At 55.2% G+C, this 27,803-nt stretch overlaps 1 protein-coding gene across 1 annotated transcript in view; it reads left to right on the top strand.

Annotated features, from left to right (window-relative positions):
- Nucleotides 1–27,709, top strand: part of LAMB3 (laminin subunit beta 3) — a 33,892-nt gene extending 6,183 nt beyond the window's left edge. The window contains exons 3-22 of the mRNA XM_064173461.1: nt 6,389–6,503; nt 7,366–7,439; nt 7,905–8,087; nt 8,470–8,533; nt 9,080–9,255; nt 9,945–10,068; nt 10,448–10,636; nt 10,732–10,887; nt 12,030–12,226; nt 14,492–14,603; nt 15,475–15,847; nt 16,388–16,548; nt 17,797–18,005; nt 19,054–19,257; nt 20,488–20,632; nt 22,056–22,263; nt 24,188–24,329; nt 25,053–25,229; nt 26,538–26,691; nt 27,145–27,709. Of these exons, the coding sequence (XP_064029531.1) occupies nt 6,389–6,503; nt 7,366–7,439; nt 7,905–8,087; nt 8,470–8,533; nt 9,080–9,255; nt 9,945–10,068; nt 10,448–10,636; nt 10,732–10,887; nt 12,030–12,226; nt 14,492–14,603; nt 15,475–15,847; nt 16,388–16,548; nt 17,797–18,005; nt 19,054–19,257; nt 20,488–20,632; nt 22,056–22,263; nt 24,188–24,329; nt 25,053–25,229; nt 26,538–26,691; nt 27,145–27,281 (3,300 nt within the window). The 3' untranslated portion in view covers nt 27,282–27,709. The remainder of the gene's footprint in view (nt 1–6,388; nt 6,504–7,365; nt 7,440–7,904; nt 8,088–8,469; nt 8,534–9,079; nt 9,256–9,944; nt 10,069–10,447; nt 10,637–10,731; nt 10,888–12,029; nt 12,227–14,491; nt 14,604–15,474; nt 15,848–16,387; nt 16,549–17,796; nt 18,006–19,053; nt 19,258–20,487; nt 20,633–22,055; nt 22,264–24,187; nt 24,330–25,052; nt 25,230–26,537; nt 26,692–27,144) is intronic.
- Nucleotides 27,710–27,803: the final 94 nt, after the last annotated feature.

Below are 27,803 nucleotides of genomic sequence, written 5' to 3'. Positions count from 1 at the left end.
TCACAGAGTGCAGTGGGCTGGAAGGGACCCTCAAAGGTCATCTTGTCCAGCCCCCCTGCACTCAGCAGGGACACCTCCAACTAGAGCAGGCTGCCCAGGGCCACATCAAGCTTGGTCTTGAATGTCTCCAGGGATGAGGCCTCAACCACATCCCTGTGCAACCTGCTCCACTATGGTGGAGGCACCGTCCCTGGAGGCCTTCAAGAAAAGACTCGATGGGGCACTTAGTGCCATGGTCTGGTTGCTTGGCTAGGGCTGGGGGATAGGTTGGACTTGGATGAGCTTGGAGCTCTCTTCCAACCTGCTTGATTCTGTGATTCTATGATTTCACCACTCTCGTTGTGCAGAACTTCCTCCTGATGTCCAACCTAAATCTCCTCTGCTCCAGTTTCAAACCATTGCCTCTCATCCTATCCCCACAAACCCTTCCAAACAGTTCCACCTCAGCCTTCCTGTAGGTCTCCTATGGGTCTCCTTCAGATATTGGAATGCAGCTCTAAGGTCTCCCTGGAGCCTTCTCCTCTGCAGGCTGAACAGCCCCAACTCTTTCAGCCTGTCCTGATAGCAGAGGTCCTCCACACCTCTCAGCATCTTTGTGGCCTCCTCTGGACCTGCTCCAGAAAGTTTGCTTTTGCTACCCACCTCATTTTTCAGTAACTCTGCCTCTCCCTGCATCCATCTAAATTCCCACTGCTCTCCAGATTATCCCTAAATAAACTCAGAGCAGGAATTGCTGTCCCTATACAATATCCATTATGCAAGACCCCCCCCAGGGCTCCCTTATGGGAGGCTGGGTGCCAGGAGCCCGACTGACACAGTGCCTCTGGCTGACACCAAGCTGGGTTCAGCACAGCACCACGAAGGGCTCCACAGCCAGGGAAGGTTTTCATTTCCAGCCTGGAAAGAAGCAGCTTCCCATTTTTGCTGCTGAGTAACTCCAGTTTATTTTGGGTTGTGCACCTATGCCAGGAGGTTTTGTTTCTAGGGCTCTCTGCTCACATTCAAATGGCAGCTAGAGCTACTTAAAATACTTTGGTTGGAATCCATCAGCTTAAAATGGTTTGAGGTTTTTCTGCCCCTGCATGAGTGGGGAAGCATGAGAGGCTGCTCAGCAACTGGTTCACAAGGTCAGAGCATGGAGGAGAGCAGCAAAGACCCTGCAGCAAAGCTGCAGAGAGCCCATGGAAGAGAGCTGGCTCAGTGCTTTTGTCCCTGTGTGCACCCTGGGCAAGTTTTACAATCCCTGTTGGTTCCTCCACACTCATTTTGGAGTTGTTTGGTCTGTTGGGGTTTGTGCTTGGGGGTTTTCTTCTTTTCTTCTTTTAGTTCTTTCTCCCTCTGCTTGTTTCTAAGCCATGACTCTGTTCATTATCAGCACAGCAGCTTCCTCTTCACTGCCTCATGTCAGAAAGCTGGAAGGAATTTCCTTTCAGCTCTGAGCCTCCATAACTTGTGTTTTGGGCAACTCTTAAGAGTAGCTTAGAGGCACAGAGAGTGATTAGTGCTTTTCCAAGCAGACCTGCAGCTGCTTTTTCCTTCCTATAGATCTTTTCAGCCTCACATCCCAAACCTACTCAAGCATGTCCTAGTTCCCTGCTGCAGCAGCACCGGGGCTGGGATCTTTGGTGGCTGGTAGGGAGGTGCTGCAGAGCCAGGGCTGAGGCTGCCCCAGGGGTTGATGACCGAGTTTAGACCCTGAACTCCTCACTGTTTCCATTTGTCACATAGTCCCATGGCCCTGTTCCAGGCAAGCCCAGCTCTGAGGGATCGACTGAGCCTGCTGCTGTGCTGGTAAAGAATGAAGGGAAGAGCTGGGGGAAGGCTCCTTAGCTCTGCTGAGTCTCCTCTCAGCCCAGCTCTGGGCTGGCAGTTTTGGTCATTCCCTCTGTCCTGAGGAACTTTGAGCCACATAGTCACAGCCAGCAGCTGGCCAGGCCTGTTGTGCAATACACACAGTTGTTTCTCAACTGGCTCCAAGCACCTGAGATGAATTTTGCTTCCAGGGTTAATTTTAGCCTTAATTAAAGAGCCAGAGGAGAGAAGGAAAGAAAGAAGGAAGGAAAGAAGGAAAGAAGGAAAGAAGGAAAGAAAGAAGGAAAGAAAGAAAGAAAGAAAGAAAGAAAGAAAGAAAGAAAGAAAGAAAGAAAGAAAGAAAGAAAGAAAGAAAGAAAGAAAGAAAGAAAGAAAGAAAGAAAGAAAGAAAGAAAGAAAGAAAGAAAGAAAGAAAGGAAGGAAGGAGGGAGGGAAGCAAGGAGGGAGGGAGGAAGGAAGGGAAAGAAAAGAAAAAAGAAAAAGAAAGAAAGGAAGAAAGAAAAGGAAGGAAGGAAAGGATGGAGGGAGGAAAGCAAGGAGGGAGGGAGGAAGGAAGACAAAGAAAAAAAGAAAGAAAGGAAGGAAGGAAGGGAGGGAGGGAGGAAAGCAAGGAAGGAGGGAGGAAGGAAGGGAAAGAAAGGAAGAAAGGAAGAAAGGAAGAAAAAGAAAGAAAGAAAGAAAGAAAGAAAGAAAGAAAGAAAGAAAGAAAGAAAGAAAGAAAGAAAGAAAGAAAGAAAGAAAGAAAGAAAGAAAGAAAGAAAGAAAGAAAGAAAGAAAGAAAGAAAGAAAGAAAGGAAAAGAAAGAGAAGAAGGGAGGGAGGAAGGGAGAGAGAGAGGGAGGAAGGGAGGAAAGGAAGGAGGGAGGGAGGAAGGAAGTAAGTGGAATGTTTTTGCGGCTGCCCGGGGAGGGGAGGCTCTGTCTGACGGGGTTTAAGCTGCAGTTTTACTTAGCACTGCATTTTGAGTGTGGTTACAGCTCCTTTGCCAGGAGGGCTTTGTAGGTGCTAGAGCAGCTTGTGTGTCTGTGTGAAGGGCCTAATGGGTGTGTGTGAATCACTCCTGGTGAGGAATTTAGCCAAGGTTAACCTTTCCCCTCGAAGCTTCCCTTGCCCTCTTGCTAATCACAGTCAGAGCTGCTGTGGGGTTTAATGGTTATTGGGAATCACTCCCTGGATTGTTTCAGGAGGTAGTTGCTGTAGCTCCCTGACAATGTGCTGCTGGCAGTCATTATCTGAAATGAGTTCTTCTGCCTGCACCCAGCTCCATTGTTTCTGTTTCTTCCTGGCAGAGCCAGGAGGAGTTGGTATAGCCCAGGAAATTGCATGATTATATACTTTGAATCCTCTGTTTGCTTACTTTGCAATATTGTTGTAAATACTGGAGTTGGCCAGCTCCTGTTCTGGATATTTATAGACAGAGAGCATAAAGACTGTGGGAAGTATTATGGGAACAGATCAGCTAAAAGCAAGGATCTCTCCTCAGTACCCACCCAGCTGCTGAAGGGTGCCCAGCCTGGGGCAGAGCAGAGTCAGGTCTGGGCTTTGCTAGGAGCAGAAACCAACCTGCAGCCTGAGATCACAGCTGTTGGCTGCCACCTTGCCCTGTGCCATCTGCACAGGGAGCATCAGCGTGGGAGAGCCACCAGGCAGCTTTGCATCTGCTGTGGTCCCAGTTAGTGCTTGCTGGACAAGGGCAGCCTCTGCCTGGTGTGAGAGCAGGCAGAAAGGCAGTTCTGGACCAAATTTCCATGCTTTATGGTGGAAGTTTAAAACTCAAGGTAGTTCTTCTGAAGCCAAGGCCCTTTTTGTAGAGCTGAGAGACTTGGGCTGGCATAGCTGAGCCTCTTCAGGAGTCAGGCAAGGTGAGTCAGCCACGAATGGCCCTTTAGGAGAGGACACCAGAAATCTTTGTGCCACTGTGGCCTGCTGCCCACCAAGTCCTCTCTGAGGCACAGAACTCTCCTGACCCCAGCTCCTGTTGTCACAGAGTCACAGAACCTTAGAGATTGGAAGGGACCTCCAGAGATCATTATTGTGACCTGTCAGTAATCTTTAGGGGGCTACGAGAAAGCTGGGGAGGGACTTCTTAGGCTCTCAGGCAGTGATAGGACTGGGGGGAATGGAACAAAGCTGGAAATGGGCAGATTCAGACTGGATGTTAGGAAGAAGTTCTTCAGCATGAGGGTGGTGAGAGGCTGGAATGGGTTGCCCAGGGAGGTGGTGGAAGCCTCATCCCTGGAGGTGTTTAAGGCCAGGCTGGAGGAGGCTGTGGCCAGCCTGATCTAGTGTGAGGTGTCCCTGGGTATGGCAAGGGGATTGGAACTGTCTGATCCTTGTGGTCCCTTCCAACCCTGACTGACTCTATGATTCTAAGTCCAAGCCCCCTGCCAAGGCAGGATCACCCAGGGTAGTTCACACAGGAATGCATCCAGGCAGGTTTTGAAAGCCTCCAGAGAAGAAAACTCCACAACCTCTCTGGGCAGCCTGCTCCAGGGCTCTGTCATCCTCACTGTGTAGGGACATTTGGGTTAGAATTGGCTCATTTTAGTATCAGGTGGGGAGGTTTTCAGCACAGGGATGGCTATGAAGTGCTTCTTGTCACGCAGTGTCTCTGCTCTGCCAGGGAAAGCTTATCTCATCACTGGGGACCCAGGCATGCCCATTCCTCTGCTGTCCACCTTATGCCACCCCAGTGAATGCCAGCTCTTGCAGCAGGGTATCTTATTACTGTCCAAGTGTCAGCTGTCAGACCTTGTGCCAGACACACTCATCACCTCTCCTCCAACTCCAGGACGACCTTTCTGAGCTTGCCATCCCCAGCAAACCTTCTTACTGATCTTCCCTACTCTCAGGGTTTGGGCCATAGAATCAGCCAGGTTGGAAGAGAGCTCCAAGCTCAGCCAGGCCAACCTAGCACCCAGCCCTGCCCAACCAACCAGACCATGGCACTAAGTGCCTCAGGCAGGCTTGGCTTCAACACCTTCAGGCACGGCCACTCCACCACCTCCCTGGGCAGCCCATTCCAATGCCAATCACTCTCTCTGACAACAACTTCCTCCTAACATCCAGCCTAGACCTGCCCTGGCACAACTTGGGACTGTGTCACCTCAGCATCTCTCTTGAATTCAGGAGCCCACAACTGGACACAGCACTCAAGGTGTGGCCTGAGCAGTGCTGACTACAGGAGTAGCCCCCAAGCAGCTGCACTCTTGTGTTTGCTGCACTCTGAGCATGACTGGTACTGAGCACTTCAGACAGGATCTCTCCTGTCCCCATGGGCTGTCATCACCTGGAGAAGTCACAGAATCATAGAATGGTTTAGGTTGAAAGGGACCTCAAAGCTCATCCAGTTCCAGCCCCCCACCATAGGCAGGGACACCTCCCACTGGAACAGGTTGCTAAAGGTCTCACCTAACCTAGCCCTGAACACCTTTAGGTGGGGAGCATCCACAACCTCCCTGAGCAGCCTGTTCCAGATATCTGGGAGATATTTGGATGAGGAGTTTAGGGCCATGGTCAAACAGTGGTGTACAGAGGGATGTTAGGCTGTGGCTGGACTCAATGATCTCAAGCTCTTTTCCAGCCAGGTGATTTTCTGCCTTGCCCTTCTCCACCTGACTGCCTGCACTCATCTTGTGATTGTCCTTGCCTGGCATAGGTTTGCCAATCCCATGCCTGCTTGGCTGGTTCCTGCACCTTCCTCACTTCCCATCTCTTGCTCAATCCCTCTCCTGCTGCTTTCTGCCCATGTGCTGCACGTCCCCTGCAGCCCTGCCTCAGCGCCCGCCCGGCGCGCTGCTCGCTTAGTCAGATCTGGCTGTTTGCTCCTCAGGGACTTTGCTTTCTCCCATCACCACGTTCCCTCTGCTCCTCCTCTGTGTGCAGCCTGAAGAACTTGCTCAAGTGAAAGGCTGAACTCTGAGCTGCTCGACTTCCCACCCGCTGACTTCTCCCCTGCTGAGCTGTTTGCTGCAGCCCTGCTCCCCGGAGGGAGGCTGCTGGGTACCAGAGAAAGGCTTTTCTGTTCAGCCAGCCAAACCTCTCCTGCCTCTGTGGAAAAGGCAAAATGGGCCTGAAGAGCTGCAAAGAGCTTTCTGTTCAGTGTTGTCCTTGTGGAGAAGAGGCTTTGCTTCCAAAAGGGCATTTTTGATGGTTTGCCAAAGTTGTGTTTTAGTCCAAAGTGGTTTGATTTTAGCTTTCAGTCCACAAACCCACCTGTGGTGTGCTTTAGCAGGGTGTGGATGGGACCACTGAGCCCTGGGTGTCCCTCATCCTGTCACTGCAAGCCCTCAGAAAAAGTCCCAGCTCTCCCCAGCTCTCCTGTAGCCCCCATCAGGTACTGGCAGGCTGCTCTAAGGTCTGCCTGGAGCCTTCTCTTCTCCAGGCTGAACATCCCCAGCTTCCTGTGCCCGACCCCATAGGGGAAGTTCTCCAGCCCTCTGATCATCCTTGTGGTCTCCTCTGGACCTGCTCCAACAGTTCTGTGTCCTTCTTGTGCTGGAGGCACCAGAGCTGGATGCAGTGGTCAATCCCAGAGCTGGACACAGTGGTCACTTTCATCCCTCTTTCTCTTCCAGTGGAGTGTGAGATGCTGCAGGTGTGACTCACGGCTGCCTCATGCCTACAGTGGGCACCGTGTGGAGAACATCCTGTCCTCGGCGGGGCACACGCGCTGGTGGCAGTCCCAGAACCGTGAGTACCACCCTGGGCACCCCTGGGGCACCTCAGGAGCAGAGTGGCTGAGAGCAGCCAGGCAGAAAGGGACCCGGGGGTGCTGGTAGATAGTAGCTGAAGAGGAGGCAGCAGTGCCCAGGTGGGCAGCAGAGCCAATGGCATCCTGGGCTGGCTCAGGAGCAGTGTGGGCAGCAGGCCAAGGGAGGTTCTTCTGCCCCTGTGCTCAGCACTGCTCAGGCCACACCTGCAGTGCTGTGTCCAGTTCTGGGCTTCTCCATTGCAGAGAGATGTTGAGGTGCTGGAAGGTGTTTGGAGAAGGGCAACAAGGCTGGGGAGGGGCCTGGAGCACAGCCCTGTGAGGAGAGGCTGAGGGAGCTGGGGGTGTGCAGCCTGCAGCAGAGGAGGCTCAGGGCAGAGCTCATTGCTGCCTGCAGCTGCCTGCAGGGAGGCCGTAGCCAGGTGGGGTTGGGCTCTGCTGCCAGGCAGCCAGGGCCAGAAGAAGGGGACACAGCCTGAAGCTGTGCCAGGGCAGGTCTGGGCTGGATGTCAGGAGGAAGTTGTTGGCAGAGAGAGTGATTGGCATTGGAATGGGCTGCCCAGGGAGGTGGTGGAGTGTCTGTGGCTGGAGGTGTTGAAGCCAAGCCTGGCTGGGGCACTTAGTGCCATGGTCTGGTTGCTTGGCCAGGGTTGGGTGCTAGGTTGGACTGGATGATCTTGGAGCTCTCTTCCAGCCTGGTTTATCCTATAAAAGGTCCAGGCTCCTAGCAACAAACAGCATGAGGGAAGAGGAGGAGATGTTGATCTCAGCAGATTGGAAGGAGAGAAGGGACCAAGTGCCTTGGTGTGGGCAGCTGAGCTGTTCCTCTTGCTGTGCCCGCAGGTGTCGAGCATGTCTCCTTGCAGCTGGACCTGGACCAGACATTTCAGCTCAGCAGTGTCCTGCTTCACTTCAGGGTTTGTGTGCAGCACCTCTGCTCATGAGGAAGTCACAGATGATGGTGGATGGGCTCTGCTGGCTCTCTGTGGGATGTGGAGATCTGAGTGCACAGTTCTCTCTGGGTGCCTCTTAGAATCACCGAGTCATTTAGGCTGCAAAAGACCAAGCCCAGCCATAAGAAGGAGGGCTCCCATCCCTTCTTCCCTGCTTTTCATGGCTGTTGCTCTGGGTGTTTGGGAGGAGCAGAAGAGGGGGGTGGACCTATTGAGAAGTCTTCTTGGTGCAGATGTCTGCTTTGTATTCACAGCAGTGGTGGCTGAAGGGAGTGGGGGGCACCTGGGAGTTGTTGGTGACCTGCAGAGAAGGGGATTGCTCCAGCAGCCTGTGGAGGTCTGAGCCTGGAGGGATGAGGAGGAGGAGGAGCAGAGGCATCCCCAGGCTGACACTCACTGTGTTACAGCTGTCCCTTTCCCTGCCTGCAGTCCCCGCTGCCTGCTGCCATGCTGATCGAGCGCTCCGCTGACTTTGGCAAGACCTGGCAGGTCTACCAGTACCTGGCCTCTGACTGTGCCACTGCCTTCCCCCACGTGCCCCACGGCTCCCCCGAGAGCTGGCAGGATGCTCGGTGCCAGACACTGCAGGGGCACCCTCTGCATGGGGGCAAGGTAGGACCTATGGGGTTCTGTGGTACCTGTGCCTGTTTCCCCTGCTGTGGCCTGGCATTTGGGGTGGGTGGTCTGCAGAATACTGCAGGAACAGGGTGGCCTGGAAGGCTTTTGTGTGGGGGATGGATGGAGCTGGTGGGGATGGAGCTGTGGACACGCAGCAGTGCTGAGGGCAGTCCTCAGGAGTATCCCAGCTCCTCTGGAAGCTCTCACTGCTCTGTGAGGTTCTCTTGGTCCTCCTGCAAAATCCTCTGCAGCTCTGAAGTGTTTTCTGTGTGTGGACTGAAGTCCTGCAGAGGCAGGTCCAGAGACTGTGCTGCCCAGAGCATGAGAAGAGAGCTCCTTCTCTTTCCTGCTTTTTGACATAGGCTTCTCTTCTAAGGTGACATTCAACATCCAAGAGCTGGCATCTGCCATCACTCCCTCCTACAGCCAAGCTGTTGACAGTAAGTGCCTGACCTCTTTCATACCCAAGAAGGGGACAAGAGGCAGTGGTTTGAAATGAGAGCACAGCACATTTAGTTTGGATGTGAGGAACAAGTTCTGCACCATGGGAGTGGTGGAACACTGCAGCAGGTTGCCCAGGGAGGTGGTTGAGGCCCCATCCCTGGAGATAACCAAGGTCAGACTCAGTAAGATTCTGAGCAGCCTGATCTAGTGGAGAATATCCCTGCTGACTGCAGGGGGTTGGTCTGGATGACCTTTGGAGGTCTCTTCCAAGCCAAAGTGTTCTATGGTTCTTCCCCCATGTGGTGGAGAGTGCTGAGTTGGAGTAGCCCTGCAGGGGAGCAGGCCCTCAGCAAGCAAGACCTCTTGCCACATGTTTGATGGCTGCTCAGGTGCCTCAGAAGTGTCAAGGAGCAGCATTTGGTCTTTGCTGGTGGTTCAGCTGCTGCTCCTCCTGCTGACGTCTCTGTCCCTTGCTCCGAGCCCTCCACACAACCTGCAGTGCCTGGTGTCTGCCCCTCTCACCTCTTCTTGGTCCCCAACAGAGCTGGGGCCATTCACCAACCTGAGGATCAACTTCACTGAGCTCCCCCACGTTCCACGCCAGGGCTACCACTCGCCCAGCACCTTCTATGCCCTGACAGAGATGCAGGTGCTGGGGAGCTGCTTCTGCCATGGCCATGCTGACCGCTGCGGCCCTTCAGAAGATCCACACGCTGAGGTGAGCCTTGGAACCAAGTGAGAAGCCTACAGACCAGTTCTCTGGTGCCAGGCTCTACCATGCATCCAGGGAGTCCTTCTCAGGAGCCCTTGGCTGGGGAGAGCAGTGGTGGAGTGTGGCAGCCTTTGCTCTGGCCAGAGGCTGCTTCTCATCAGGGCAAACTGTGCCCTGTTTGCCTCAGCACTGGAGTGGTGCCTGTGAGACAGCAGCCTGTGCTACCCCCATGTAAACCTCTTTTCTGTGCTGGGAAGAAGGTGGAGGGCTTCAGAAGAAGTTCTGAAGCTCGGTGAGTGTGAGAGGCTGTGCTGTGGGAAACTGCTCCTGCCAGCATGAGGGCTTGGCTGGATGGGAGCCGTGCAGGAGTTTCCAGAAGGCTCCTTGACCAGGAGGGTTTGTCAGTGCAGGCTGTTAGCTGTTGTGGGATTTTTTGGTCCTCAGCTTACGTTTGTCTGCTTTGCCTTGAGCCTGCTTGTCCTCAGGTAGAGGCTGGAGGTGGTGGGAATTGCTTTGTCACTGTGAGTGAGGGTCAGCCTGTCCTTGGTGCTGCAGCAGCCCTACCTGAGTCCTGGAACTTCACCTCTCTGCTGGGAGTGGGGGCAGGAGCAGGCCAGGCATGTGCTGAAAAGGCATCAGGAGGGTGAAGCTCCGAAGTGAGCAGCTTCAGGAGGAATAAAGCATTGTCTCTGCAGCAGGTCCCTGGGCACTGCCAGTGCCAGCACAACACCGCTGGGCCCCACTGCGACCGCTGTGCTGACCTCTACAACGCCCGGCCCTGGGCACCCGCGGAGGACAACGACCCCCACGAGTGCCAGAGTATGGCCACTGCCTCTCCCCTCCCCCTCCCCGAGGCCTCTCCTAAATCCTCAAGCCAGGAGCAGGAGTGAGCCCTCAGCCCTTGCTGGCACACACTGAGTGGCTGGATGGTGACACAGGTCTCTGTGTAAAGGGACCCCCAACTCGCTGGGCTTTGCTCCCTGGGGCTGCAGCTGGGTGATGCCAGCTCTTGAGCCACACCAGTGCTTGGCCACGCTCCCCACTGGGTGCCACTTTCATCCCGGAGTGGTTAGCCAGTGTCAGGCAGGGCACACGGGCACCCTCTAGTGCCAGAGCTGCCGCTGCCAGATGGGTTTGCACAGCTGCAGCACTGAGACAGGTCCCTGCTAACAAATCTCTTTTCTTGGGCTCCTTTTAGGGTGCAACTGCCACGGCCACTCATCTTCGTGCCACTTTGACCCGGAGCTGTTCCATGCCAGTGGAGGGCTGAGTGGGGGAGTCTGTGACAACTGCCAGCACAACACCGAAGGCAACAGCTGTGAGCGCTGCAAAAGGAACTACTTTCGCAACCAGCAGCAGGACCTGGCCCACCCTGAAGCCTGTTTGCGTGAGTGTCTGCTTAACCCCCGCAGCACCTTCCCCCCAGCCCCCTCAGCCCATCCTCAGTGCCCTTCCACAAGGCCATTTCCTGCCCGTTTGCAGCCTGTGAGTGTGACCCAGATGGCACCGTGCCGGGCTCCGTCTGTGAGCCGCTGTCGGGGCGCTGCGTCTGCAAGGAGAACGTGCAGGGGGATCGCTGCCACCTCTGCAAGCCAGGCTTTGCCCAGCTCACCAATGCCAACCCCGTGGGGTGTCACAGTGAGTATGCCTTGGGGTGCCCCTCCATGGCTGTGGAAGGGACCTGTTTGCCAGCCAGCTTTGAATTTTTGAGCTTGACGAAGGCAGATTGAGACTGGTGAGGTTGGGGAGACACTGGCACAGGTTGAGGGTGGTGAGACACTGGCACAGGTTGAGGGTGGTGAGACACTGGCACAGGTTGCCCAGGGAGGTTGTGGAGCACAGAATCACCCAATGTGATCAAAGATCACATTGGGTGATTCTGTGCTCCACAACCTCCCTGGAGGTGTTCAAGGCTAGGCTGGATGAGGCCTTGAGCAACCTGTTCTAGTGGGAGGTGTCCCTGCCCATGGCAGGGGGTTGGAACTGGCTGAGCTTTAAGGTCCCTTCCAACCCAACCCATGCTATGATTTTATGATTTAGGATTTTCAAGCCAAAGGCTTCTTCTTGCAAAGGTTTAGCAAACCTCCTTTCTCAGGCTGTGGCTTGTCTGGCTTGTACTGTGTCCAGTTCTGAGCCTCTCAATTTAAGAAAGATGTTGAGGTGCTGGAAGGTGTTTGTAGAAGGGCAGCAAGGCTGGGGAGGGGCCTGGAGCAGAGCCCTGTGAGGAGAGGCTGAGGGAGCTGGGGGGGTGCAGCCTGCAGAAGAGGAGGCTCAGGGCAGAGCTCATTGCTGCCTGCAGCTGCCTGCAGGGAGGCTGTAGCCAGGTGGGGTTGGGCTCTTCTGCCAAGCACCCAGGGATAGAACAAGGGGACACAGCCTGAAGCTGTGCCAGGGCAGGTTTAGGCTGGACATCAGGAAGAAATTCTTCATGGAAAGAGAGATTGGCATTGGAATGGGCTGCCAAAGGAGGTGTTAAGAGGAGGCTGGAAGAGGCACTTAGTTAATCAGAAGGGTTAGGTGCTAGGTTGGACTCGATGATCCTAGAGGTCTTTTCCAACCTGGTTGATTCTGTGATTCTGTGACTGAGTGTAAGCCTGACACAAAGCCCAGAGAGGATGGATTTTGGAGGCCTGTAGGGCTGCAGCCCCTCCTCAGGTGCCTCCCAGGTGCGGGAAAGAGGAGAGCTCATCCTTGGGCGGCTCCTTAGGGCCTGGCTGCACGGGAAGCTGGGCTGGTGCTCCGTGCCCGTTTCTGGTGTGACAGAAGCTTCCCCATTTCAGGATGCAGCTGCAATGCACTGGGCACACGGCAGGACATGCCCTGTGACGACGAGACTGGGAGGTGCTTCTGCCTGCCCAACGTGGTGGGCACCGACTGCGAGCAGTGCGCGCCTGGGCACTGGCAGCTGGAGAGCGGCCGCGGCTGCCGGGCCTGTGACTGCCACCCCCAGGGCTCCCACAGCCTCCACTGCAACCAGGTACTGCCCTGCCCACCCTTAGCCTCCCCAGGGTGCATCCAGCAATATTTCCTTTCCCTGCCTCCCTACATGCATGGGGACACATGGGAACAGGTTGCCCAGGGACGTGGTGGATGCTGCAGACATGGGAACAGGTTGCCCAGGGACGTGGTGGATGCTGCAGACATGGGAACAGGTTGCCCAGGGACGTGGTGGATGCTGCAGACATGGGAACAGGTTGCCCACGGACGTGGTGGATGCTGCAGACATGGGAACAGGTTGCCCAGGGACGTGGTGGATGCTGCAGACATGGGAACAGGTTGCCCAGGGACGTGGTGGATGCTGCAGACATGGGAACAGGTTGCCCAGGGACGTGGTGGATGCTGCAGACATGGGAACAGGTTGCCCAGGGACGTGGTGGATGCTGCAGACATGGGAACAGGTTGCCTAGGGAGGTTGTGGAGCACAGAATCACCCAATGTGATCAAAGATCAAAGATCACATTGGGTGATTCTGTGCTCCACAACCTCCCTGGAGGTGTTCAAAGCCAGGCTGGATGAGGCTTTAAGCAACCTGGGTTGGTAGGAGATGTCCCTGCCCATGCCAGGGGGTTGGAACTGGCTGAGCTTTAAGGTCCTTCCCAACCCATTCTGTGAAGCTATCAATCTGCAGGCCTGCTCTCTGGTTTTGCTGCTGTGAGGAACTGCTGGTGGCACTGATGGGGCTTGAGCTGCACAGCTGAGAGCATCCCAACCACCAGAGCTGTGTCCTTGCTGGGCAGCACCACATTGGAGCTCTCTTGGAGCATCAAAACCATCTGTTGAGTGGCTCTGTCATCCTGTCCCATCTATGTGAGCCTCAGACTGTGCATTCCCTGGCACCTCCAGCTCTAATTTGCCTTTTCCCATTTCCTAGAAAACTCTGCCAGACTGTTGAGGGAAATGAAGGGAGGTTGTAATTTTTGAGGCAAGATGAAAGCATTTCAAAAGGCCTGGTATTTAGCAAGGAAATCCTAATGAGACATCTTCATGCAGGCGAGGAGAGTTAATGATCCTCATTTGTCAAAGGAAAGCCAGAGTGTCACTTCAGGCTTGGAAGGACAGCTGGGGAAACTGAAGTTAAATGTAAAGGAAAAAAACAAACCCATGATGAATTCTGAAAGCTAAAGACAGCTTCCAAATGAGCTCAGTGCAAGGAGACCTGAGAACACAAAGCAGCTGCTTGGGGGCTACTCCTGTGCTCAGCACTGCTCAGCCTACCCCTTGAGTGCTGTGTCCAGTTCTGGGCTCCTCCATTGCAGAGAGATGTTGAGGTGCTGGAAGGTGTTTGGAGAAGGGCAGCAAGGCTGGGGAGGGGCCTGGAGCAGAGCCCTGTGAGGAGAGGCTGAGGGAGCTGGGGGGGTGCAGCCTGCAGCAGAGGAGGCTCAGGGCAGAGCTCATTGCTGCCTGCAGCTGCCTGCAGGGAGGCTGTAGCCAGGTGGGGTTGGGCTCTGCTGCCAGGCAGCCAGCAACAGAAGGGGACACAGCCTGAAGCTGTGCCAGGGCAGGTCTAGGCTGGATGTGAGGAGGAAGCTGTTGTCAGAGAGAGTGATTGGCACTGGAATGGGCTGCCCAGGGAGGTGGTGGAGTGGCTGTGGCTGGAGGTGTTGAAGCCAAGCCTGGCTGGGGCACTTAGTGCCATGGTCTGGTTGATTGGCCAGGGCTGGGTGCTAGGTTGGCCTGGCTGAGCTTGGAGCTCTCTTCCAACCTGGCTGATTCTATGATTCGTTTTGTCTCTGTACCAAAGCTTAGAACTCAGCTCTGCAGTACTGGAGCTGTTTAGAGGCTGTTTGGGTCACCCTGGCTGAGTCTTAGACTGGCACAAGCAGCATGGGCATGTCCTGGGGCACAGACTGAGCAGAGAAGATTGTTCATATACTCATCCAAGGTGTTTGGATGAGGTGCTGAGGGACAATGTCTAACAGGTGTGTATAGGGAGGTGTTAGGTTATTCCCAGATTCATAGCATGATTTGGGTTGGAGGGGACCTTAAAGATTATCCAGTCCCAGCCCTCCTGACCCTGGCAGGGACACCTTCCACTGGAGCAGGTTGCTCAAAGGCTCATCCAGCCTGGCCTTATGGTTGGACTCAATCTGTAGGCCTATTCCAATCAGATCACTCCATGGTTCTATGATGATTCTATGACACAGAGCTCCCTGTCCTGGCTTTAGTGCTCCAGAGCAGCTGAAGGAGCTTGTTCCAAGATGATTACCCAGAGCTGCTCTCTCTGATGTTTCTCTTTTCTCAGGCCACAGGACAGTGTTCCTGCAGAGAAGGTTTCACAGGCAGGACATGCTCTGCCAGGCAGGAGCAGGCTTGCCCAGACAGGCAGTATGGAGACGCCTGGGGAAGGTGCACAGGTAAGGAGCATCCTTGGCACTGTGGCCTCAGGGGTTATCTGGGCAGCAGCACATTGCCTGTGTTCTCACACCAGCATTTCCCATGCTGTTTTGGAAGAGAAAATTCCTTTCTGGATATGTCTCTTCCCAGGTATTCCCATCTCCAGGTATCCACCAGTCCCCTCCTGGTAGCCTTGAGCGAGCCCCTTGGCCATGCTGGTCTGGTTCTGCAGGGTCAGGAGCTGGGCAAGCATCTGGGCTTGGAGGCTCTTCCCATTGCTCTGCCCACGTCAACTGCTTCCCAGATGCTGCAGGGCCTGAGGGATGGGATTGAGCTTCAGATTGTGTTGGCATCCAGCGTCTGCTTTTGTAAGCCCAGGGAGCCAGGGTTGTGCAGCCTGCAGAAGAGGAGGCTCAGGGCAGAGCTCATTGCTGCCTACAGCTCCCTGCAGGGAGGCTGTAGCCAGGTGGGGTTGGGCTCTGGTGCCAGGCAGCCAGGGATAGAACAAGGGGACACAGTCTGGAGTTGTGCCAGGGGAGGTCTAGGCTGGATGTTAGGAGGAAGTTGTTGTCAGAGAGAGTGATTGGCATTGGAATGGGCTGCCCAGGGAGGTGGTGGAGTGACTGTGCCTGGAGGTGTTGAAGCCAAGCCTGGCTGGGGCACTGAGTGCCATGGTGTGGTTGGTTGGGCAGGGCTGGGTGCTAGGTTGGGCTGGCTGAGCTTGGAGCTCTCTGCCAGCCTGGGTGATGCTGTGGTCTCTGGTTCTGTGGTCTCTGAGGCTGTGATTCTATGACTCTGTGCTATGTATGTAACAATAAATTACAGATGGGTTTTTTCCTCTGCCTTTCGCTGGGTTTCACCTCTGTGTCTCTTCCTCTTTCCATCCCCCAGAGTGTGACTGCGACTTCCAGGGCACAGAGGACGTGGGGTGTGACAAGACCACAGGGCAGTGCCTCTGCCGCCCGGGTGTCACAGGTGCCCGCTGTGACCAGTGCCAGCGGGGCCACTGCAGCACCTACCCGGGCTGTGAGTTGTGCCACCCTTGCTTCCACACCTATGATGGGGACATCCAGCGCCTGCGCCTGCGCCAGGCTGGCCTCAGCAACTCCACCTCACATCTGCCCCTTGGCACTGGGGGGTCCCACCTCGGCCCCCGGCTCTCACAGGCGGAGGGCAATGTGCAGCGGGCGCAGGCTGTTCTTGGCCACTCTTCTGTGACAGAGCAGAGCCTGGCCCAGGTGGGCAGGGCGCTCAGTGCCATCAGGTGAGGGGTGGATGCTGCTCATGGGGTGCGTGGTGAAGGGTGGATGCTGCTCATGGGGTGGACAGGGAGGGGTGGATGCTGCTCATGGGGGGCATCCCTTAGCTGGGAGCAGAGGCTGGCTTCTGCTTGGCACACTGTGCTGCTCGCACATGTTCTGCTCTTTCTGCACCTGGGGACCTTGCTCTGCTCACAAGGAGACCAGGGGTCACCAGGGGGGCAAGAGAATTGTACAAACGGTTGCAGAGGCAGGAGGCTGGTGGACAGGCTCTGATGATGGGCATCCTCAGGGCATCCTCAGCATGTCTGGTCCCTTCATGGGCACAGCCCTGCAAGCTGGCCTGGTGTGGGAGAGCTGTAGCCCAGCTCTGCTCTCTGCCACCTCTGCAAACCTTGCAAGGCCATGGAGTGTTCTCTGCCAGCAGCTCTGTGGGCTCAGAAGTGCCCCTTCACTGGCAGCGTCCCAGCACTGAGGAGCCCTGCTCTGTCTGCTGATGCTTTGCCCTCCACTTGAATTCATGCTTTCTGCCTTTTCTTCCCCAGAGAGCAGGTCCAAGGCATCAATCCTGACCTTCATTTTCTGGATGAGACTGCCTCTCTATCACAGGAGCTGGAAGCCCTCAACAGCAGCTTGTTGATCACTAGCAGCCAGTACCAAAGCAAGAAGAGCCAGCTTGAAAGCAGCCACAGCACGGATCTGTCGGGTACAGTGCTGCAGCTGTACTATCTCTTAATTTGCAGCCATTAATTTGCCTCAGCCTGGCTGTGCCTGATGCTTCCCCACCAGCTGGGTGGATGAGATGGAGCTTTTAACCTGCTGTCAGCTCAGGAGCAGCCAACAGATCTGCCCTCCCTGCCGAGAGGAACACTTTCTGCCTCCAGGGTGGGACCCAGCATCTCTTGATACCAAGAGATGTGCTCCAATATTGTTGGGCTGGGTGGCTCATTCCATGGGCACCACTTGGCTGTCCCCAGCCAGCACTAACTCCACTGCTGGGGAGTGGTGGGAAGGGGGGAACCCCGCTGGGAATGTCACCCGAGCCAGGAGGAAGCCGGGATAATGCAGGTTGTGCACAGATGGAGGGGCTGGAGCGGTGGGCAAGGGAGCCAGGCTGTCAGGAGCTCAGGAGAAGAGCTGATTAAGCCGGAGCTGGTGGGGGGCTGTAGTTGCAGCTCTTCCTCTCCGAGCGTCTCCATGCTGCCTCCTGCTCCGTGCTGCAGCGCTCGGCTCGGCCAGACGAGGACGTGCGAGCTGTGGACACAAAGCTCGAATTGCGGCAGGGCAGGGCTAGGTTGGAGGTTAGCAACAATTTCTTCCCCGAAAGACTCACCGGGTGCTGGAACAGGCTGCCCAGAGAGCTGGTGGAGCCCCCAGCCCTGGAGGTGTTTAAGAGGCGTTTGGATGAGGTGCTGAGGGAAGTGGTCTGAGAGTTGTGTGCAGGGAGGTGTTAGGCTGTGGCTGGACTCAGTGATCTTTTCTAAGCAGGTGGTGCTGTGAGGATTCTGTTGTCCTGTGGTGATTCTGTGACATGTAACTCCATGTCCTGGCCACTCTCCTCCTAGGCTGTACTGGAAGGGAATGATGAGCCCTGCCCAAGAGCCAGGGAAAAGGGCTCTGAAAGCCCCATCCTGCCCCACCAAGTCCCCTCTGGGCTTCATGGAAGCCCATGGCCAGCACATGGACATCATCTTACCTTGGTGTCAGTCTTCTAACCCCAGCCCAGAGCTGGGTCCTTCAGCAGAGCTCAGTAGCTCACTGAAGGGGGGGGCTGGAAGGCATTTGGAGAGAAAGGAGCTGTTCTGTGCTGCTCAGTGACTAATCCTCTGCTGTGTCCCGCTCCTCTCTGCACATCCCCTCCCAGGGTACACTCAATGCCTTCTCTTCAGGTTCTTCTGCTGCAGTTCTGAGTCACGGAGGCGTTTTGTGTCATTTAGTGGTTTTATTCCTGCAGGAGCCTTCAAGACAATCAGATCTGCTTACCAGACATCCACCAATGCCAGCAGCGTGCTCACCAGTGCCTCCAGGCTGCTGGCCGAGGCCCGGGAGAGCCGCAGGAGTGCCGTGGGGCTGGAGGGGGGGCTGGCTGAATCCGCCTCCAAGCTGCTGGCCATAAAGGGCCAGATGGCCTCATCCCCCAACCTGACTCCTGTCATAAATAAGGTGAGGATGCAAAGTGGATTCCTGACTTCCCCACGTGTCTAGATCTCCAGAGGTCCCTGCAGTGCTCAGGAGAAGCCTCCCCCTGCAGTCAGTCACTCAAACAGTCCAGCACGGCAGGACAAAGTTTCTGTCCAGAGAGACTCATGAATGACATCCAAACAACCTGCTGCTTTGGGATGGCAGTGGAGAACTGTCTGAGCATCTCCTGCCTGAGGATCACAGACAGCAAAGCATTTCCCACCACCCCCTCCCAGGCACACGCTTTTTCCTCCAGGGACTCTCTTGTGTGTCACTTCTTTTATCTCAAAGCCCCACTTAATTTGTGGATGAGGTTTCTTTTATTTCTCCTTCTCTGCTTTGTTATTGCCATGGAGATCCATTTCAGTGTCTCCTAATGCCTGGTTGCTGTGGAGACCACCAGCCTCCCCTCTCTGCTTGTCAGGGCATCAGCACATTCCCCAGCGACCAGCCTGTGCTCTGGGTTTGACTGGGCCCCTGCTGGAGTGACTCTTTGGTGGGTGGTTGACTCTAGCAGCTGCCAAGTGGTGAAAGCCACTGCTGTCCAGGCTCTTCTCATCCTTCTCCCAAAGCAAACTGCACAGCTTGGACAGGGCTCCCCTGCCACCAGGGGAAGAGTGGCTGTGCTGAGTGAGCAAGATGCTGCTCCATGCAGAAGTGTTCTGGTGCTCTTCATCAGCCACTGAAGTTTAGCTTCTGTTTCTGCTCCAGCTTGGGGTGGTGAGGAGATGCCTTGTGTTGCAGCCTCAGGTGGGGCATTCAGCTCTGCCATGCACACAGCTCTGGCTGCCCTTCTCCAGCAGCTGTGGTCCCCCTTGGTTGGGCTGTGCCGCATGCATCACTGCCAGTCCCACAGGGGTGGGTTGGCTCCTTCCCTCTTCTCCTGCACAGCTCCCACACCGTGGGCAGGTCAAGTTCTCACTGGCAGGGGCATGACAAAGCTTTGGCCCCTGGTTTGCTCCCACAGGGCAGTGAGGCCACAGCAGTGAGGTGAGTGCCCTCACTGCCCCACTGCTCTCTCCCTCTCCAGATCTGTGGTGGCTTCCGAGTGGAGACCTGCACACCAGCCCGGTGTGAGGGGCTGCTGTGCCCACGGGACAACAGCAGCAGCTGCAGGGATGGGCACCCCTGCCATGGCATCTTCCCACTGGCCCACGGGGCCGTGGCCAAGGCTGGGGAAGCTGCCAAGGAGCTGGGCAGCCTCAGCACCCGGCTCCAGGAGACAGCACAGCTGGTGAGTGTGGGCACTGAGCCCTCTGGTGTCCCTTGGAACCCTCTGGAGCCTGGTGGGGGCAGCTGTGGAGCGTGAGCTGTGATCAATACCTGCTTGCAAGCTCAGTGAGACTTGGTGGTAGAGCACTGCACCAGGCTGGCCAGAGAGGTGGTGGAGTTGTTCCAAACCCACCTGGATGCCAGCCTGGGCACCCTGCTCTGAGTGAAGCTGCTGTGCTGAGGATGTTGGACGCGACGACCTCCAGAGGTCCTTCCCAACCTCCACCATACTCTGCCTCTCAGATCATTTGGGCAGCTTCAGGACTTGAGGAGTTAATGAGTGGGAGACTCCCTGCTGCTTGGGTCCTGCCTCCCTCTGGCACAGCAGCCGTAGAGCTGGTGACACATGAGTGGCTCTGGGAGTGCCAGGAGAAAGCCTTGTCCCTCTCCTGGGCTGGGATGAGCATGGCAGAAGGGCTGGAGATGCAGAAACCTGTCTGGTGCCACAGGTCTGTCTCCTCTACCGCTGAGTGCCTGTGACAGAGCTGTTGCAGCTTCTTTCTGCAGCCTCCTGGGGGCTTACAAAGATAAAGGCAGATCACAAAGTAATTCCAAACCTGTTTCTAAGGTGCTTTAAACAGCTCTGTCCTCTTTGAGAGCTTCCTTTGCAAATGCAGCCCTCAGTCTTCAACAGTTAGGTTGTGAGGTCATCTTCTCTGGAGGGATTCCAAACCCACCTGGACGTTGTGATCCCAAGCAAGCTGCAGTGGGTGCCCTGCTTTAGCAGGGAAGTTGGACTGGATGAGGTCCAGAGGTTCTTTCCAACCCTCACCAGTCTGGAATTCTGGGCTTCCAGGATTGGGTGGTGCCAATATTCCGAATGGGGAACAGCACTGTATGCATGAGCCTTGCCCAGGGCACCACATCCAAGAGCCTTGCCTAGGGCACCACATCCAGGAGCCTTGCCCAGGGCCCCACATCCAAGAGCCTTGCCCAGTGCACCACAAGAGCCTTGCCCAGGGCCCCACATCCAAGAGCCTTGCCCAGGGCACCACATCCAAGAGCCTTGCCCAGTGCACCACAAGAGCCTTGCCCAGGGCCTCACATCCAAGAGCCTTGCCCAGTGCACCACAAGAGCCTTGCCCAGGGCACCACATCCAAGAGCCTTGCCCTGTGCTCTCAGGGGTGGGGCCGGGCTGCTGGCACTGCAGACCAAGAGGCAGTGTCTCCAGCAGGGTGCTGTCGTTTGCAGATCAGAACAACAGAGACGTCTGTGGGTCAGATCCAGAGCAGTGCTCGGCAGTTGGTGGAGCAGATGAGTGTGACCAGGACCCAGATAGAAGCAGATGTGAAGCGTGTCCAGAAGTTCATCCAGCAAGTCAGAACCTTCTTGGCAGGTGGAGCTGTGGGAGCTGTGTGTGTGTGCAGGTCCCTGTGTGTGTGGAGAAACTGGAGTTTTTTTGGAGGGGAGGGGCAGTGTGGCTGGGGAGCTGCTGGCAGAAAGGGATCTGGGCAACCTGTGCCAGTGTCTCACCACCCTCACCCTGTGCCAGTGTCTTGCCACCCTCACTGGAAAGAGTTTCTCCCTAATCTCCAGTCTAAATCTCCTCTGCTCAAGCTTCAATCCATTCCCCCTCTTCCTATCACTACAGCTCCTCACAAAAGTCCCTTCCTGCCTTTCCTGTAGGCCACCTTCAAGTACCAGAGGAGTCTCCAACGTGTCCCCAGGAACCTCTCTCAATTGTTATCTCTAAAGCAATGGACTGAGTTGGCAGCAGTGAAAAGCTGAGCTGGGGGTGGTCTTTGCTCTGTAGCATGGACAGCAGCTTTCTGCTGAAGAGCTTTGGGCCATCTCTGGGGCTGGAGGACAAAGCCATGCCCATGTCTGGTGCTCCCTGAGGGTTTGCTGCTGGCATTGGCTGATGCAGAGGAGCTCACCAACAGTCCTGGGCAGGGCTAGGCAGGCAGCTCCTCTCTGGATGAGAGGAGAGGCTCAGATTGGAATCCCTTGTTGTCCTACAAACCTCTGGGGTGACTTATTGTCCACAGACAGATTGTAATAACATAATGAGCCTCGTGAGCATTAGCTGAAGAGGAAAATGAGGTCATTTGGTGCTGCTTGCTGTTAATGATGAGTGAAGAGACTTCTGAGCTAATCACTGGGCTCATGTCCCTTGGGCTCTGCCTGCCTCTGATTCTTCAGATTTATTAACTTGTGTTTGTGCAATAAAGGAAGGTTTGGCTTGGGGCACAACCTGAGCTGCTCGGGAAAGGCTACTTGCCTGTGCTCTGGTGTTGGCCTGAGAGCTGGGTTTGTTCAGCCTTGAGAAGAGAAGGTTTAGGAGTCCTTATCACCATGAACCAGGAGAATGGAGACTCCCTTTTTACAAGGAGTCCCATGGCAAAGACAAGAGGTGATGGGAACAAGTTACTGCTGGGGAGATTGCCCTTGGAATCCAGAAGACAATTTGTCACTATGAGAGCAGTCAGAGGTTGGAGTCATCTCCTGGGGAAGCAGTGGAGTCCCCTACACTGGACAGTTTCAAGACTCAGCCTGACATGGTGCTGGGCCAACTCATTTCAGCTCCACTGTCACATAGAAAGGTTGGCCCAGGTGGTCCTTGGAGTCTCTTCCAACCTGGCACTCTGGGGTTTTGTCCTCATTGCCACCTTAAAGGTCTCATTTTGGTCCTTTCCTGAAAGCTTTGCAGGTGTGAATGAGAGTTGTGTTGAATTCAGGAGGGTCCCATTCAGGGAGCAGCCCTTGTCCTCCCTGCTGTGTGCATTCCCACTCTTTTTGACTGTCTGCCTGTTTCCTAGACAAGGACATGGACCCTGCCACCATCCAGGAGATCAGTGAGGCTGTTCTCTCCCTGCGGCTCCCCACCGATGCTGCTGCGGTCCGCAGGAAGATGACTGAGATCCAGAACCTGGCGACTCAGCTGCAGTGCCCAGAGAGTGTCCTTGCCCAGACAGCCCAGGACATGGCCAAGGCCAAGCAGCTTCAGCAGGAAGCAGAACAAGCCAGGTTGGTTGGGGTTTAAGGACTTCTGGCAGCTGGAGTGAATGTGGGGGTGTTGAGGCTGAACTCTTGCTCTGCTGGGGACGCTGACTTGCACAATCTCAAGTTTTTGGCCAGGATCTTCTATGTCCATACAGTGCCTGAAAGAATGAGTCTGCCATCTCCACAGACCCCCTCCTGCTGCCCCAATGAAAACAAAGTCTGGCTGCCAGGAACAGCTGCTGTGGTAGAAGGCCTTTCCCAAAAGTGGTGGAGGCTCTTCTCTACCTCTTGAGTCCCTGTGATGGGATGGGACAGGGTCTCTTGGCTGCTCCTGGGTGTCGATGACCTCCATCCCAGTTGCACAAGAGAGCATGAGGAGGTGAAATGAGCTGTTGGTTTGCTGGGTGAAAGTTGGAAGGATTATCCCATGGCCCCTTAAAAAGTAATTACAGAGTGTCCTTGCAAGCTGGGAGCATCCTTGCAAGCTGCTTTGTCACATGGGGACTTGCAGCAACATCCTGGCCAGAGGGTTAGTGGGATAATAGCTAAAGTGCTTGCTCGTGTCTGACACCAGCTTAACCTGCTGCAAGGATGAGACAAGGGGAGGGTGGCTTTGCATGCACCCAACCTGAAGAGTCTCACCTCAAGCAGAAAAGTCTTGCCTGGAGTTGGTGCAGTGGTTCACTCCTTCCCTTCAATGCTTCTTCTTGCACCACTTGCAGAATAATTGTCTCTTCCCCTCTCAGTTTGTCTCCTCTGCCTGGGCACAGGCAATGGAAAAGCAAGGTGCTGGAGCGTGGTGTGTCCAGATGTGTGGGCTTGTTACTTTTGGAATCATCAGATTATTTTGGTTGGAAAAGACCTCCAAGATCATCCAGTCCAATCAGCAACCCAACACCACCCTGACTGCTAAACTGTGGCTCCAAGCACCATGTCCACAGGTTTCCTCAACAGGTCCAGGGATGGGGACACCAGCACCTCCCTGGGCAGCCTGTGCCAATCCCTGGGCAGCCTGTGTCAATCCCTGACCACTCTTGCAGGAAAGAAACTTTTCCTAATCTCCAACCTAAACTCTCCTGGCACAATTCCAGGCCATTCTCTCTCATTCTATCACCTGATACTAGGGAGAAGAATGATAGAATCATACTCAACCAGGTTGGAAAAGACCTCCAAGTCCAACCTAGCACCCAGCCCTGGCCAGTCAACCAGACCATGGCACTAAGTGCCCCAGCCAGGCTTAGCCTCAACACCTCGAGGCACACAGACTCCACTACCTCCCTGGGCAGCCCATTCCAAAGCCAATCACTCTCTCTGCCAACAACTTCCTCCTAACATCCAGCCTAGACCTGCCCTGGCACAACTCCAGACTCTGTCCCCTTGTTCTGTTGCTGGCTGCCTGGCAGCAGAGCCCAACCCCACCTGGCTACAGCCTCCCTGCAGGTGCTGCAGGGTCATCTGCAAACTCACTGCTGCTGGACTCAGTCCTCTGGTCCAGATCATCAGTAAAGATATTGATCAGGACTGTGCCCAGCACTGATCCCTAGGGGACACTACCAGTGACAGTTGCCAACTGGATGTGGCACCATTCACCACCACTCTCTGGGTCCAGCCAACCCCCACCTCACTCTGACCTCCTTTCAGGGAGTATGGAGAGCAATGAGGTCTCCTCTCAGCCTCCTTCTCTCCAGGCTGAGCACCCCCAGCTCCCTCAGCTGCACCTCTTCTCCAGACCCTCCCCCAGTTTTGTTGCCCTCCTCTGGACCTGCCCCAGCCCCTCAGTGTCCTTCTCGGAGCGAGTGACCCAAAACCGAATGCAGTATTTTGGAGGAGGGAGATTGCAGCCATCCCAGCAACAATCCTTCCTCACTTCTGAGCTTGCCTCTGCAGCCCTGGCTGCCAGCCCATGCAGTTCCCTGGGCTCACTGCTGCCCATTTCCCCCTTCCCCAGGAACCGGGCGAACGCCATGGAGGGCAGCGTGGAGGAGGTGCTTGGCAGCCTGCGCCGAGCCAACGCGGTGCTGCTGGAGGCCCAGGGAGCCATCAGGGGCTCTGGCTCTTCCCTTCGGTTCATCCAGGAGCGTGTTGATGAGGTGAGTGATGCAGAGTGACCTCCTGGGAGCCACCCTGCAACCTCCCAGCTCGATAGAGTCCTGCCCCAGCATGGCTGGGAAATGGCATCTGGTGAAGCTTTGGCTTTCTGCTGCGCCTCACTTGTGTGCTTGTCCAAGCTCCACTCAATGCCTGCTGCAGGAGTCCCCTGAGCCAACCCCAGGGCTGCTGTGCCCAGTCCCTGCCCAGAGCTCACTTTTGTGTTGGGTCATAGAATCATAGAATGTGGACCTCAAAGCTCAGCCAGTTCCAACCCCCTACCATAGGCAGGGACACCTCCTACTAGAACAGGTTGCTCAAGACCTCGTCCAGCCTGGCCTTGAACACCTCCCTAGGCAACCTGTGCCAGTGTCTCACCACCCTCACTGCAAAGAACCTCTTCCTAACATCCAGTTTCAATCTCCCTGCTGCCAGTTCAAACCCATTCCTCCTCCTCCTGTCATTACAAGACCTTGTAAATAGTCCCTCCTCAGCCTTCCTGTAGGCTTCCCTCAGATATTGGCAGGCCACTCCAAGGTCTCCTGGAAGCCTTCTCTTCTCCAGGCTGCAGAGCCTGGAGACTCTCATAAAGTCCTGCCTCTCATAGCCTGTCCTCCTAAGAGAGTCCCTTGGGCACTGCAGCAGGTCCCTGCACACAGGAGGCAGCCAGCAGGAGTGGGGCTGGGCTGTGATTTCCTCACTAACGTGGAGCACTCTGCTGTTAGATCGAGGCTGTTCTTGGTCCAGCTGAGAGGAACGTGCAGGCCATGGCAGGGGAGCTGGATGGGCTGCTGGAGAGGCTCTCCCAGCTGCAGCGTGGGGCGGACCAGAACCGGCTGCGGGCCAGCGACGCGCGGCAGACGGCACAGGAGGCAGCCGAGCAAGCCAGGAGTGCCCAGCAGGTACCAGGCTCCAGCATGGCCATGCCTGAGGTGCTCACAGTCATGCTCAGCTTCACGGATTCACAGACTGCATTGCATTGAATGGGACCCTCAAAGGTCATCTTGTCCAACTCTCTTACACTCAGCAGGGACATCAACTAGAGCAGGTTGCTCAGGGGTACTCCAAGGCTGATCTCCAGGGATGGAGCCTCAACCACACCCCTGGGTAACCTGTTCCAGTGTTTCACCACTCTCATTGTGCAGAGCTTCCTCCTGATGCCCAACCTAAATCTCCCCTGTTCCAGCCTCAAGCTATTGCCCCTTATCCAATCATCACAGCCCCTGCTAAACAGTCCCTCCCCTGCCCTCCTGTAGGTCACAGAATGGTTTAGGTTGGAAGGGACCTCAAAGCTCAGCCAGTTCCAAGCCCCACCATAGGCAGGAACACCTCCCACTAGAACAGGTTGCTCAAGACCTCATCCAGCCTGGCCTTGAACACCTCCAAGGAGGTTGTGGTGCACAGAAGCACCCAATGTGATCTGTAATCAAAGATCACATTGGGTACTTCTGTGCTCCATAACCTCCCTGGGCAACCTATGCCAGTGTCTCACCACCTTCACTGCAAACAACTTCTTCCTAACATCCATTTTCAGTCTCCCCTCTGCCAGTTCAAACCCATTCCTCCTCCTCCTGTCATTACAAGACCTTGTCAGTAGTCCCTCCCCAGCCTTCCTGTAGGTCCCCTTCAGATATTGAAAAGCAACTCTAAATTCTCCCCAGAGCCTTCTCTTCTTCAGGCTGAACAACCCCAACTCTCAGCCTGTCCCCACGGGAGACCTGTTCCAGCTCTCTGATCATCTCTGTGACCTCTTCTGGACCCACTCTAGCAGGTCCATGTCCCTCTTGTGTTGGGAGTCCCATGGCTGGATGTAGTGCTCCAAGAGAGGTCGCACCAGAGCATTAGACAACAAAGCCAGCTGTGTTCTGGGGAGGGAGGTTCCTCCAAGCCATGGCTGTGTGCTGTCCTGTCACTCCTCATTCCTCTGGTGCAGTACAGTACTGCTGGATTCTTCTAGGACCTTCTTCAATCTTAGTGCCCTTTGGTGGAAACTTGTTTTTGCTGCCTCTGCTCCCTGGAGCAGAGAGGACTCTGCAGCAGTCAGGCAGCATCTCTGCATCCCCTTGTTGTACATCTGCATGATGAGATGGTGACAGAGCTCTAAGTGCAGCAGCCATTTAGTTTTTAGAATGGATCCAGCACTGGAATTTTCTCTTTTCCCCAGTCTGTTTGCCTGATCCCACCTGCTCTGCTGGTTTGCTTCCTCACAGGCTTTGGAACAAGTGAAGCAAATGTACCTGGAGCTGAAGGGGAGGCTGGGAGAGAGCCCAGCCCTGGGAGAGCAGGGCAGCAGGGTGCAGAGCATAGACCTGCAGGCGCAGGCTCTCTTCGAGGAGACTTTGGCCATGATGCTCAGGATGGAAAGTAAGAGCCTTTGTGAACTCACTGTGGTCATCTTGTGTTCTGGGGAAGGGGCTTTTGACTCCTAGAAGTGATGAGGAAGGCCACTTGCATTTGGCAGTGGGGTGATGTGGATTTGGGCTGTACTGGTGGTGTTGGGGTTTGGGGATGTTTGGAGGGAAGAAGGGAGAATGCAGGACGTTTGGTTTCTCTCACCCCACCAAAGCTATGCAGGAGAGAGAGGTGGAGACTCAGCCCAGCCTGCTGGGAGGATAATGGCCATGAGCCTTCCTCCACCTGTGTGGTTCTATCACCACACAGAATCATAGAGCAGAATCACAGAGCTGTGGAGGTTGGAAGCCTTTGTGGTTGTCACATCCAGCTGCTCACCTAGAGCTCACAACCCCAGCACTACTGCTGAGCTCCCACCACCAGACCACATCCCTCACCTAACCCTTTCCTGACCTCTCTCCTCAGCTTTAGAGACAGAGATTCAGCAGAGCAACAAGGCTTTGATGTCCAAGACAGCCAGGCTCTCAGGCCTGGAGGAGCAGGTGGGAAGGATCCGAGATGCCATCAACAAGCAAGTTGCCTACTATGTGAGCTGCTCCTGAGCGACCTGCCTGTGCTCCAGCAGCTCTGCCTTCCTCCTCTGCAGACACTCACTTGGGGATTTGTTATTCCCAGTTTCCAGATGGAGTTCTGCTCTATCCAGTATCTTTATTTTTAGCAAACTGAGTTTTCATACCTCTGGAAAATAGCTGCACTGAGCCCAAGGAGCGACCCCGTGGAGAGGGCTGACCTTGGCTGGACTGAGGAAGCTACTCAGTGCTTAGAGGAAAAATGAGGAGACATCACCTTCTGTGGCAAATAAAAACATCCCCAGAGCTCTGATTTCCAGAGGGGTTTGTGAACCAAGACACTTTTGTTCTGGTTTTAGCCAATTCAAGCTCTTTCAGCTGGATTTTGCCGTTCAGATTAAAACCCTCGCGTGGAGGCTTTAGCAACTTCTGATCTGTGCTGCAGCTAATCCTTCACACTTGCTCTGGCTTCAGTTCTTCCCTCCTGGAGCTTTCTTCAAATAGCCAGATCACAGAAATGGAGCCTTTCATCTCCATCCTGCCTGTGCCACACAC

The sequence above is a fragment of the Pogoniulus pusillus genome, chromosome 39 (assembly GCF_015220805.1).
Source record: "Pogoniulus pusillus isolate bPogPus1 chromosome 39, bPogPus1.pri, whole genome shotgun sequence".
In the NCBI taxonomy this organism is placed as follows: Eukaryota; Metazoa; Chordata; class Aves; order Piciformes; family Lybiidae; genus Pogoniulus; species Pogoniulus pusillus.
Note: the sequence above shows the minus strand (reverse complement) of the source record. Positions and strands in the feature narration are given on the sequence as shown.